Here is a 13606-nt window from a genome sequence, read left to right on the forward strand (position 1 = left end):
GTCTGATATAAATTTATTGGACGTCTCTCTCACTTTCTGACCCTTGTACCATCCTCCTCTCCCCCCCCCCCCCCAACACCCATTTCTCTATTATAGCCACATTCTCGGCCACAATATAGGCCAGTTTTGATTGAAGTCCTTGGGGTCCAAGCCCTTCATTGCATCAATCCCTGGGCTTGCCATGGTCACATGGGGTCCCTGGAGATGTATTTTCCTTTATCTTTACTTCTGACCAATTCCTTTAACCTACTTCCTCCATTCTACCTGGGCCAATTCCTACCTCTGGCCAATTCCTAGTTCTCTGTTGCTATGCCACTACAGGACAGTTGGTATTTTCTTAAAGTGAAAAAAAGAAGTGACTAGACAAATCTATCCTGATCTTTAATATATTTCTATTTAGTGTCATAGCGTCATACACCTCAGCCTTCCGTGATCACGCCTATTTTAAACCAATCCCGCTCTAATCTTTGGACTATTAGACTTTAGAGATACAGCGCAGAAATAGGGCCTTTGACCCAACCAGTCCGCATCGACCATCGATCATCCCGTACACTAACACTACCCTACACACATTAAGGACAATTTACAGAGGCCATTTAACCTACAAACGTACACGTCTTTGAAGTGCGGGAGGAAACTGGAACACCTGGAGAAAACCTACGCAGTCACAGGGAGAACGTACAAGCTCCGTACAGACAGCACCATAGTCAGTATCGAACTCGGGTGTCTGGCGCTGTAAGGCAGCAACTCTACTGCTGCGCTACTGTGTCGCCCTTCAATCCAATTTTAATTTTCTCACGTTCTCTTCAACTCATATTCTACCACTGACTCACGTGCCAGGAGCAATTTACAGTGGCCAATCCACCCACCAACCTGTAGGCCTTTATGATGTGCAAGAAAACCAGAGTGCATAGACGAAACCCAAGCAGTCTCGGAGAGAATATGTAAACCACGCAGACAGTGGTTGCTGGAGCTGTGAGGCAGGAGCTCATTTAGCTATGCCATTGTGCTACCTCTGCATTATCTAGCACTTCTATACTGCTTCAAGCATATAGTGAACAAAATGTGTATGTTTCAAGATAATCAAACAAGCTACAAAAGGGAGTGTGGCCAAAGACATAATCAAACGTAGGTTTTGAGGGTTATCTTAAAGGAGGAGAGATTTTGGTAATAGCAGAAAATGTCCCGGTTGACAATGCGTGCGGTCAGCTGGGATGGGGGGGTGACGCAGTTGAGGTGGGGTAGTGCGTGGTAGTGAGCAGATGGATGGAATGGAATGTCCGTGGTTGAAGTAAACAAGCTTGCGCTGAGAGCCTCTGGATGAAACGGGGTCGACGTAGAAGTCTAAGCTGTTTAATGACTTGGATGCAGGATGGGATGTGGTTGTTGAAGAAACCAGTCATTTGTAGAGTTGAATATTTGAGCGTGATGGTGAGGGTGCAGAGAGGTGTCCAGCGGTGCAGGTGCAGGTGGAGAGAGTATCCAGCGGTGAGGGAGCAGAGACGTTGTCCAGCAGAGCGGGTGCAGCGAGGTGTCGAGCAGTGAGGGAGCAAAGAGGTTGACCAGCAGTGCAGATGCAGCAAGGTTATCTCTTATTATTCACAACTGTTACTGTCTGACCTGCTGAGTATTTACAGTATGTTATGTTGATCTTTCAGATTTTCAGGGTCAATCTAGGTTTTGCTTTTCAATTAGAAACTGAGGATTGGAAAGGAATTCTAGTGCTTCGGGTCTTAGCAGCTGAAGGCATAGTCACATGCTGCAGTTAACGTCAGAGCTGAGCAGGGGACTGGAATTGGAGGAATATAGTTTATTCTGCAGTCTTCAGGGCTTGGGGAGATTAGTAAGTTCAGTACGGTCAAGACCATGAGGAATAAGATTTTTCAATTTGAAATTTTGCTTAACCAAGAGTTAGTAGACACGTGATGTGAGGTATGCATAGTACTTAGTGCAAATTTGTTCAAGAATAACAAATTAATGATGACCTTTAGTTTATGGAGAACAGGATGAGGGAGGCCAGCTCAGAAATGCATTGGATTAACCAGATCCAGTGGTAACGTGTTTGAAAGAGACCATTTCATTCATTGTTACTCTTCTTGACTGCAATTTGACAACTTTGGAAGTAACAAGTCAAGTCAATTCAGATTTATTCATCACGTGCACAATAAAGTGCAGTGAAATGAACTGTTGTGAAAAGTAATTAATATTCAGCTTGTGAAAGTGTCTCAACTGAATTATGCTGCTAAAGTGTTTCTTTATTCATAGTTGCACGCTGATATTTAAAAGTACTCCTGTGGTTTCTAATTGCCTGATTAAGTTGCTGATCACATGACATGAATGGTTCAACATTGTTTCATTGTTTAATAATAGTACAGAAAAAGATGTCTTAGGAGACTATACTTTGTGCATGCTTTGCAACATACCTGCTTTGTCAGCGGAATGGTAGAAGCAGAGATGGATTACAATCGGCTTGCTTCACACTGTTTTGGGCCTATGTAAAAAACATAATAGACTCTTCAGCCCACAATGTCTGTGCTGAACATGATGCAAAGCTAAACTCTGCCTGCACAAAATCCATATGACTCCATTCCCTGCATATATATGTGCCTATATAAATGGCTTTTAAATGCCCATATCTTATCTGCCACCGAAACCACTCCTGGCAGTATATTCCATGTACCCAGAATTCTCTATATAAAAAGAATAACTTGCCTTGCACATCTCCTTTAAACTTTGCCCTTCTCAACTTAAAGCTCTGCTTCTATTAGGTCTCCCCTCAACTTCATACATTAAAGAGAAAGCAATCCAGGCTTGTCCAACGTCTTCTTATAGCTATTATCCTCTAATTTAGTCAGCATTCGGGTAAACCTCTTCTACACCCCCCAGAACTTCCACATCTTTCCTGTAATGGGGCGACCAGAACTGCAAATGCTGTAGTTCTCCAAATGCAGGCTAATCAACCTTCCATAAAACTGCAGCAGGACTCCCTGTCACTTGAAGGCAATCAATAGTTCAATGGTACATTATTGTCACATTTACCTAGGTACAGTAACATTCATTTTTTGTATACAGTTCAGTAAAAATCTTACTATACATTGGCACAATCATCCTAAATTAAAGGAATCTAAGAATACATGTGTAGGAAGTAACTCTGATGCTGGTTTAAACTGAAGATAGACACAAAATGCTGGATAAGTTAAGAATGCACGTGGGCAATATGCATGAGTTGCTCCATTTCCGGTGCCATCTTATACCATTCAAGTTCAAAGTTGTTAAAAGTTTAGTCATTATTTCCCATAGAGCCCCGTTGTCCTGGAGGCAGCACTAGGTTGGAGTTGAACGAGCCAACCTGGCCTGGCGATGTTGTCAATGTCCTCTACCGCTGTTCCGTGCCACTGCAGGCTGTCCAATCTGTGCACTCGGCCTCTTGGAGTGGCGCTTAATCCAATCAAGCATGCCATACGTATTTTTTACCATTCTATCTACTTGTTTAGTTTAGAGGTACAGCGCGGAAACAGGCCCTTTAGCCTATCTTGTCCACGCCAACCATCAATATATACTACGTTATCCCACTTTCGCATCCTACATTATTTTCTTCCAAGGCTAATAATGCAATCCTGATGATGTCCTTATCATCCTCTATGCTGTGTGCTGCCCAGATCTTTGCACAGTACTTTCACTTTAGTTTTACATACTTCTCTTGTGATCACTTTGCCCTTGTCTTCTACATCATGCAAATAAAAGCAGGTAACCTGTGTCCTGATGTCCTTGCTCTTTAGTGAATGCGGTTTCCCCCCAGCTGTCAGAGGTGGAGCCCTCACCTGCATCTCTACTGCGTCCCACAGTTCTGTTCTTGCTCCCTCCCCTATGATGCAACAAGGACAGAGTTCCTTTGGTCCTCACTTCTCAACCCCCCAGCCTCTGCATCCAGCACATCATCCCCTAACATTTCTATCACCTCCAATTATCTAATCCTGTTTTTTCTCTCCAAATATTTGTTCAGACTGAATTTAATTTGCCACTCTTATCCCCACCTTGTTATTCACTGTCAGTCACATGGCCAATTTTGACATCATTGGTGATCATCTTAATTATGGACCACATTTCTCCGTCATTTATACATCTGATAAAAACCTAGGGACTGGAAAACATTAACGTGTTTTTATTCTTGTACCCACTTTGACATGTTTGTTACATGAGGTGAGACTAAGTAGGCTAGGCCCTTATTGTCTTGAAATTAGAAGGATGAGAAGTGATCTTTGTAAAAGTAAAAATATTCCAACAGGGCACAGGATAAATGCAGAAAAGGGGTTTCCCTAGTTAAGGATACACGGTCTCAAGTGGTACACCACTTTGGAATGAGATTAAGATTTTTTTTCATTTAAAGGGTGGTGAACTTTTTGGTTTCAATCCTGGAAGCCTGTGGAGGCTGAGTCATTGAGATCAACAGATTTCAGGATTTTGAGAAAGTTAAGGGATATGAGGATAATGCAGGAAAATTGAGCTGACTGAAGAGAAGTCATGATTTTGATGAATGGTGGAGCAGACCTGAAGGGTTGGGTTCTTTACTCTTTCTAATAATTATGCTTTAATCTGACACAAAGTGCTGGTGTAACTTAGCGGGTCAGACATCTCTGGAGAACTCTGCCTCCAGCACTTTGTGTCTATTTTTGTAAATCAGCATCTGTAGTTCCTTGTATCTATTTTTTAAAGTGACTGCTTTTCATTTTTCTGTTGAAATACAACATTTTTGATCGCTCATGTTTTCCCTTGATGCCAGTATGGGCCTTTTTATAGATTCAAGTCAAGTCAATTATTTCTACAGCACATTTAAAAACAACTCTCGTTGACCAAAGTGCTTTACATCAGTGCAGGTACTGACGTTCTACAAACAGTGGTACATAGATCTAAAAATACATACATAAATATATACATACAGCGCTCCCTCAGAGGACCTAATTGTTTTGGAGCTTGCTATTATTAGGCATCTGCTGCTCTGTTACTATCAGCTCCTTCAGTATAGTCTCTATTGATATGCATACATTACTATCCTTCGAGTTAAGCTTCCAGTTAGAGTTGGATTGTTGGTTTGGTTGTGCTGTACATACATGTTCATCAGAAACTAAACATGCTCGGCAAAACTTTCCAAATGCTATTTTAATGATGGGAGAATTGAGATGCCCTTCACATGTGCTTCATTCAAATACGGATAGAATATTGTCATTGTGAAATTTTATTTATGTCCTGTTGTTACTTGTTTTGAAGCCACTGATGCCCAATTGGAGATCGGGGGGGCTGAGTAGATAATGTTACTGATTGTTTGTGACCTCTATGTTTAATGCAGTTACTTTATTGTTTTAGATTCAAGATAAAAAGGCTAAAGCTCACTGCAGTAGGATGCTGTTGCCTTTTTATCTGGAAAGATGGAAGTTGTATGTGAGTGAGAAGAAACAGCTGAATCAAATGAAGGAGACGGCATGGCTATTTCACAGGTACTGTCCAAACACTGGGTGCGAAGAATGACTTTGTTTTCCATGTTTACCCTTTCCGCTTTTGAATGTTCTGGGTGGTGGTTAGCATTATCATAGTCAATGTATCCGATCAAAGCTCTACACCCCTACCACAAATAATTGTGATTGAACAGCTAAAGAAGGGTGAGATCTAAACATTCACATTCTCAATGATGTGGGGCCCAGTATGTGACTGTCATAAAGGCAAGGATGAAACATTCTCAGCCATGTTCAGCCAGATGTGGAAAGCAAATAATTAATCTTGGCTTTCACCTGGGGTCACCACCTTCATAGAACTGCTTATCAGCCAGTTCCATTTACTTCATTCGAAAATTGAGACCACTTGATATACAAAGATAGCTGTGACATAAAATTAGCTCATTCCAGAGCTGCACTGTTGGCCAATCTGTTCAATACAGTTAACACATTGGCATCTATCCTGTAAATATAGTAGTCCAGGTGTATCCTCTTCAAAAATCCAATCTCACTAATTACCATCCAATCAAATTACTCAGATTTCTGCAAAATGATGAAGGTGTCATTGATCATGCCATCACGTGGTACTGACAATAATCTGCTCACTGGTGCAAGAGACGCAAGAGAGACATCAAATGGCTTGTCCTTGACAATCACTGGTGTTACTGAGTCGCCCACCACCAATATCCTTGGGGCAACATTAACTTGATCAGCCATGTGTCACAAAAACAGGTGAGATGCAGTGAGTAATTTGCCCCCTGATACTTTCAAACCTTTTTACTATCTATAAGGTATGTCAGGAGTATAATGGAATACATTGCATTTGCCTGCATGGGACAGCTCCAACAGTTTGCAGGAACTTAACACAATCCAGGGCAAAGCATCAGCTCTACTGTCACCCATACACCATTTTCAACATTTATTTCCTGCACAACTGGTGTGCACAATGTGTCATGTGCAGCAGCTACAAAATGCACTGCAGTTACTTGCCTGGGCTCCTCAATAGCATGTTCAAAGCTGCAACTTCTATCACCAATAAGGACAAAAACAGCAAGCAGCAATGCCAAGCAACACCACATCACCAGCAAGTTTCCTTTAAATTGGACAGCTTCCTGATTTTTAAGAATTTCACAGCCATTCATTGTCGCTGGGTCCAAACCCCAAGAACAGCGCTGTGCCTGAAATTGCACCAGGAAGACTGCGGTTTTTCAGAAACTCCCATCACCTCTACAAGCAATAAGGAATGGGCAATAAATGCTGGTCTTGCCAAATGATATGCAGAAGCAAAAATAAATAACTTACAAATAAAATCTGTGAGACTCTCTGTTAACATATTCTTTATCAATTAATAATATTTCTTTGCAGGGAGAAATTGCAGAGATTGTCTTTTTATTTATGGTGGAGAATGATGGATCATCATCGTGAGAATCGACTAGCAGAGAGACTGGTGAATATAACAGATTCGTGGACTGGTTAATCATAACTACTGATAATAAAATAAATTTGAACAATCCTGTTTTCTCAAAATGTCTTTTCTTAGTTCCACCGGAGGAAATAGCTTATCTGTTGGCTGTAATTAAACATAGATTGTAACTGACTGTGTTAAAAGGTTGTTGGAAGTTATAGCCACAGACCATACATTTACCACACATGGGTTATATTGACATTTGAATGAAATTTCAAGAGATTGTGAGATACTGACTTTTCAATGAAGTGTTAAAATGAGGCCTCTTGAAGTGACTTTAAAGGTCTTGCATGGTATTTAAGAAATTGTGTCCTAACTAATATTTATTCCAGTAATAACAGTAAAAGTTACTCTAACTGATTGAATTTATATTTTTGGGTTCTCGCTGTCTGCCAGTAGTTGCTATGTTTCCCTGCATTGCCACAATGATCAGTTCAGAAATAGTTTCATTTTGCTGTGAAATTAAATTTGTTAAAAGACTGGAGTTTTATTTTGATGGCAATATAATTGTTGCTCCTGCACTGGGTTTACTTCATTGCGTTTTATTAAAATATCATTAATGGACACACTTCCATTACCACAGGCAGTGATTCATTCTGATCAACGCATGTTACTTCATTACTGGTGTTGCTGGCATGTCCGGACCACTGACTGCCTGGAGGAGAGAGAGCAAGAGGCTACTGCTGAAGATTTTTTTAGGCATCAGTTGCTGCTTAAATTTATTCGGTTTTGGAGGAAGTCTGCAGCAGACCAAAAAGCAGGGTATGAAACTTTATTTAATGTTTCCATAGTTGAACCAAGTAAATATTTGGGCCATAATGACTGTCTGTGTAAAATAATATTGTGGTATAATGCGGACGCGCAAAATAACTTGAATGTTATTATCCAACGTGGAATTATCTGAGCTGATGGTAGGATTGATATTTAGTTTAGTTTAGAGATCCAGCGTGGAAACAGCCATCGAGTCCACGCCGACCACTGATCACCTATACATTAGTTCCATGTCCTACACACCAGCAGCAATTTTGGAGAATCCAATTAACCTACACAGGAACATTAATAAACAAAAATTAAAACCAAGCAAATGTGAGTAACAGAATCGTAAATCCCTCAGGACTGCACACTCAGCAGAATAATTGCAAAGTAAATCCCTTGAAATTTGGTTTGTATTTGCAGTGAAGACAAATGTGCAAGAAACAGGTTGTTGATCTTGCGTGATCAGTGTTAAAATTTATCTTTCACAAAAACTGTCACGCCATGTGCCTGCTTGTTTCATTATCCCAGTGTTGCTCATGTCATTTATCCTTACCTATCAAAATATTTATAAACAATGTCGTGCTGTTTGCTTTGATCGTTAACAGTGGAACTTCACTCTTTCATCTCAGAACTCTTTCATCTTCAGAACTAGATTGACATGCTCAAGAGTTCAAGTCTACTAGTTTATCACCAGAAGTAGTACTGATCAAAATTATTTGAAGTACTTTCACAAAATTTAAATTATAACACTATGCTGAGTTGGTACCAATATGGTAAATAATGTTATAATTGACTCATAGCCATTCGGTCATACAGCACAGAAACAAGTTTTTAAATCCCCATGTCATGCTGACCTATTTGCTCATCTACACAAATTTCATTTCCTCGCATTAAAACTGTAATTTTCTATAAGGCCATAGACATAGGAGCAGAATTAGGCCATTTGGAACGTCGAGTCTGCTCCGACACGGATCATGGCTGATCTATTTTTCCCTCTCATCGCCATTCTCCTGCCTTTACCCTGTAACCTTTGACACTCTTTCTATGCCTTGCCTCTTTAAATGTTTGTCTAAATAGACATAGTAACTGTATCTAATACACCACCTTCTTTGACAGCATGTTCCTTATATCAACTACTTTTGGTCAAAAAAAAAAGCTTAGTCCTCGGATCCTCTTCAAAACTTCTTTCTCTCTTTCTTGGTGAAAAGATTTTGACCATCTGCCCTATCTATGCCTCTCATAATCTGAAATGCTTCCATCAGGCCACTCGTAGCTGCCTTTTTCTCCAGGGAAAACAAACACAGCCCATTCAATCTCTCAACTAAAACCCTCTAATCCAGACAACATTCTGATGAATCTTCTCTGCCCTCTACAGTATAACTACATCCTGTAGTATGGCGACCCGAACTGCACAGACTAGGTCAACTACAGTCAAGCCAGTGTTTTATAAAGTTGCAACCTATTGACCCAACTCTTATATTCTTTGCCTAACCTAAGATGGCAAGCATACATTGGTGAAGCCTTACATGCAAGTTTCGAATGAGTTCATATATAAATATAATTTGTTGGAGACCAGAAATTGGTGTAATTTTAATTCTTCGTGTTTTTTTTTATTTTTGCTTCAGACGAGACAAAGAAATACAAGCTATAAGGCACCGGTACAAGTTTTGTTTGCTTAGGACCTGGAGTGCTTGGCAGCAGGTAAGAAATTAGATTTACTCAAGTGGTTCTATGATATGAAGTAGCAATTCAACGAATGAAATAAAACCAAATTGATCTGAGTCTCAATGAGCTGTACTTTGGTATGCTAAACATCATTTGATTATAGAAAGATGAGAGCCCATTTATTTTTGTTTGTTGGTTTCTTCTGATAAATTTACTTTTTATTTTTAACCAAAGTTTAGTTACATACACAGCCAGAATTTACCAAATTGTCTCCAACTTTAAATTGAAAATAAATTATTTGTCAAAAAAAACAGAACTAATTACGTAAAACAAGTTTTGAATGACTAATATGCAATAGTGTAGTAAGGAACTGCAGATGCTGGTTTATAGACGAAGATAGACCCAAAATGCAGGAGTAACTCAGCGGGACAGGCAGTATCTCTGGAGAGAAGGAGTGGGTGTCGTTTTGGTTCGAGACCCTTCTTCAGACTGAGAGTCGGGAGAGGGAGACAGAGATATGGAAGGGTAAGGTGTGAAAACACAGATCAATGAGGACGATAGTCAAGGATCTCCTTTGTCTTGCTGGCATGGAGAGATAGATTGTTGCCTTGGCACCAGGTCACCAGGTTCTCAGTCTCCTTCCTTGTACTCCGTCTCATCAATATTTGCTATCCGGTCCACTACGATAGTGCCGAAATGCGAATTTGTAAATTGGACTGGATTTGTAAAAGGCTGCACCGGAGTGGGTGTATAAGGAGTAAGGAAGGGGGCTGAGAACTCATCCTTGTGGAGCAGCAGCATTGAGGATTATTGTCGAGGATGATTTGTCCCCTATCCTCACTGATTGGGGTCTGTTGGTCAGGAAGTCGAGGATCCAGTTATAGAGATGAGTGCCGACTCCAAGTTCCACAAGTTTGGTGATGAGTTTGGATGGGATAATGGTACTAAAGGCAGACTATGAATAGAAGTCTGATGTAGGTGTGTCTCTTACCCAGGGATTAGTGTAGGGGCCAGGGAAATTGGCATCAGCTGTGGTGGTGGTAGGCAAACTGCAGTGGATGGCGGTTGCTTGGGAGACTGGATTTATTGAATTCCACAACCAGTCTCTGCTGACATTGCTGACATTCCCTTTTGTTCTTTCCCTTCGCCCTGTTCAATGTTTATTGCTACAATTAAAGATAAAACTTTTTTTAGTTTTAATGGAACGTTATCAGTTTGAAATGTTAACTGTATATTATTGCCCAAAAGCTGTATGCTATGTTGAGTAAGTCCAGCACTTTCTGTTATTATTGAGCTGTGTAAATTAGGTAGGGAAACCAGGACTCTATGTTATTGGCCATCAAAAAATGTCAGTAATGAACTTGATGAATTAGTGTATCAAATATTTCTGCAATTTCCATTTTTCCAGTATGTGCAGAAAAAGCAGGAGAACTGGAAGAAGCAGCTGTGTGCTGATGTCCATTTTCATCGGGTATTGCTGTGCAAAGCTTTAAATGGATGGAAAGTGAGTGACAGTTACTGCAACCTCACTGCAGAATTTCAATAATAGATGCTGAATGAGGGCAAGTTTTACTGTTGAGGTGTAAAAACACAGTTTAATCTACAGAGAAAGGTTGAACAAGTTAGGGCTTTATTCTTTGGAGCGCAGAAGGTTAAGGGGGGACTTGATAGAGGTCTTTAAAATGATGAGAGGGATAGACAGAGTTGACGTGGATAAGCTTTTCCCACTGAGAGTAGGGAAGATTCAAACAAGGGGACATGACTTGAGAATTAAGGGACAGAAGTTTAGGGGTAACATGAGGGGGAACTTTTTTACTCAGAAAGTGGTGGCTGTGTGGAATGAGCTTCCAGTGAAGGTGGTGGAGGCAGGTTCGTTTTTATCATTTAAAAATAAATTGGGTAGTTATATGGACGGGAAAGGAATGGAGGGTTATGGTCTGAACGCTAGTGTATGGGACTAGGGGAGAATACGTGTTCGGCACGGACTAGAAGGGTCGAGATGGCCTGTTTCCGTGCTGTAATTGTTATATGGTTATATGGTTATAATCTGGAATTGAACTCCTTATAATATCAAGAAAACTTCAGGATTTTGAATACTACACATTGGTACAGGTCCTCCCCGGTTACGAATACCCAACTTTTGGACAGCCCATTAATACAAGCAAGCATTTGCGAGACCAGATGTATAAAGTTGTCAGTTGCTGCAGACATCATATTCTATGAGGAAACTTGGTTTGCAGCAATGTACTTAAATCTTGCAAAGAAATCTGAATGTTTGAGTTAAATGCCCTGGTTTACCTACATGTTGCCTTTGGTTTGCCAAGAACGTCTTGATTGGCAGCCACATACCGACTTGCAGACTATTCTGGTTGCAAACAATTTTCAGGAACGGAACTATGTTGTAACCTGGGGATGACCTGCATTGGATGTCTGTAGATTGAGGAGGTGACTTTACATTGACTTTTGTACTGTGGCACAGTTTGGATCAAATTTGGGAATACTTTTTATTTGTTCCGCTTTGATTTTTTTTTTTAGGAATAATATAGAGGCTCCTTTTTGAGTTTTCATTGGGGAATATTTTGAAAGTAGTGTTCTGAACGGTGACACAGGTGTTGGAGCTGGTGGTGGAGCTGTTGTCTCACAGGAGTGGATCATCTGTATCTCGTATTCCAAAATATTCTCCCATTATGGTACTGTACTAACAAGTTGCAGGGCTAGAGAGTGATAAAAAGAAGGAAAGTGGGACTAATCAATTGTTCTGCTGGGAACATGCATGTACCCCAAAACACTTTAAATGATGAGTAAAACTAAGTTTGCTTACTGCCTAATTGAGGTGATGAGAAGAAAGTTCTTCGGCTGACTTAGCTTATTTACCCAGCCTACCTTGGACAATTTCTCCTTCGTAGCATTATAATTCTGTTATATTGTGGTCATTATCCTCCAAGGGATCTTTAGCCTCAAGACGCCTCATTAATCCCTCAATGCATAAAACCAAATCTAAAATAGCCTGTTCCTGAGTATACGCTGCAATGTACCGCTCTAAAAAGCAACCCCTGGCGCATTCCACAAATTCTTCATGAATGTCCAGTTTGATTCATCCAATCAATATCTAGATTAAAAGTTACCTTGAAACGTACCCTTGATATTTTTCCATTAATGCTCTGACCTACTGAGTTCATATTTTGGGGGTTGATAGACTGCCACCTGTGTCGTCTTTACTTTTACTTTAGCGAGATATAGCGTGGAACCAGGTCCTTCAACCGACTGAGTCCATACCGTCCAGCGATCATCCCATACACTAACTCTATCCTACACACTAAGGACAATTTACAGCAGACAATTAACCTACAAACCTGGATGTCTTTAGAGTGTGGGAGGAAACCGGTGCACCTGTAGAAAGCTCACACATTCACAGGGGGAACGTACAAACTCTGTAGAGACAACACTCGTGGTCAGGAAGGAACCTGGGTCCCTGGCGCTGTAAGGCAGCAACCGTACCTCTGCGCCATTGTGCCGTCCTGTTCCTTCCCCTGCTATTCATTTAATCTCAAACCAATTCCACATGACTATCCACTGCCTTTGATTCACAATTCAGTACTGCCCTAATACCTTGCATGATGAACAACATTACCTCACCTCTTTTGCCCTTTGGCCTGTTCTCTTGGAACAGTATATAACCTGGAATATTGAGCACCCAGTCCTGGTCACCTTGCAAGCCATGTTCCTGGAAAAGCTGTTATTATCATACTCTTATATTGCTATCTATGCTATTGACTCCTCTATCTTGTTGCAAATGCATCAATACTTGTTTGTCTCAAATGTTTGAGGCATGATGTGAACCAGGAATTTATTCTATTGTGAACATAGAAACAAAATGCTGGAGTAACTCAGCTGGACAGGCAGCATCTATGGAGAGGAACGGGGTGGTGTTTCGGTCCAAAACGTCACCCATTCCTTCTCTTCAGAGATGCTACCTGTCCCGCTGAGTTATTCCAGCATTTTGTGTCTATCTTTGATTTAAACCAGCATTTGCAGTTCTATCCCACACATTCCCTCTATTGCGACTGTTTCTCTCATTTAGGTTTATCATCAAATCACGCGGCAGATTTTGTATAAGGTGGATGAGAAGGAAAAGAAATGGAAATTCAATCTCTTGAGGTAATACAATGTTGCAATGCTTTGTTTCTGTATTTGGAAATTTTATATTATAAATTACAATCTGAGCACATTGGCA

General features: G+C 40.5%; 1 protein-coding gene across 3 annotated transcripts in view; it reads left to right on the top strand.

Moving 5' to 3' along the window:
- Positions 1–13606, top strand: part of sfi1 (SFI1 centrin binding protein) — a 98076-nt gene that overhangs the window by 26719 nt on the left and 57751 nt on the right. For all 3 annotated transcript variants that reach the window (XM_055655970.1, XM_055655968.1, XM_055655969.1), the window contains 6 exons: positions 5362–5492; positions 6852–6933; positions 7535–7713; positions 9333–9408; positions 10781–10876; positions 13454–13530. In XM_055655970.1, coding sequence (XP_055511945.1) covers positions 5362–5492; positions 6852–6933; positions 7535–7713; positions 9333–9408; positions 10781–10876; positions 13454–13530 — 641 coding nt within the window. The remainder of the gene's footprint in view (positions 1–5361; positions 5493–6851; positions 6934–7534; positions 7714–9332; positions 9409–10780; positions 10877–13453; positions 13531–13606) is intronic.

The sequence above is a fragment of the Leucoraja erinacea genome, chromosome 25 (genome assembly GCF_028641065.1).
Source record: "Leucoraja erinacea ecotype New England chromosome 25, Leri_hhj_1, whole genome shotgun sequence".
Lineage (NCBI taxonomy): Eukaryota > Metazoa > Chordata > Chondrichthyes > Rajiformes > Rajidae > Leucoraja > Leucoraja erinaceus.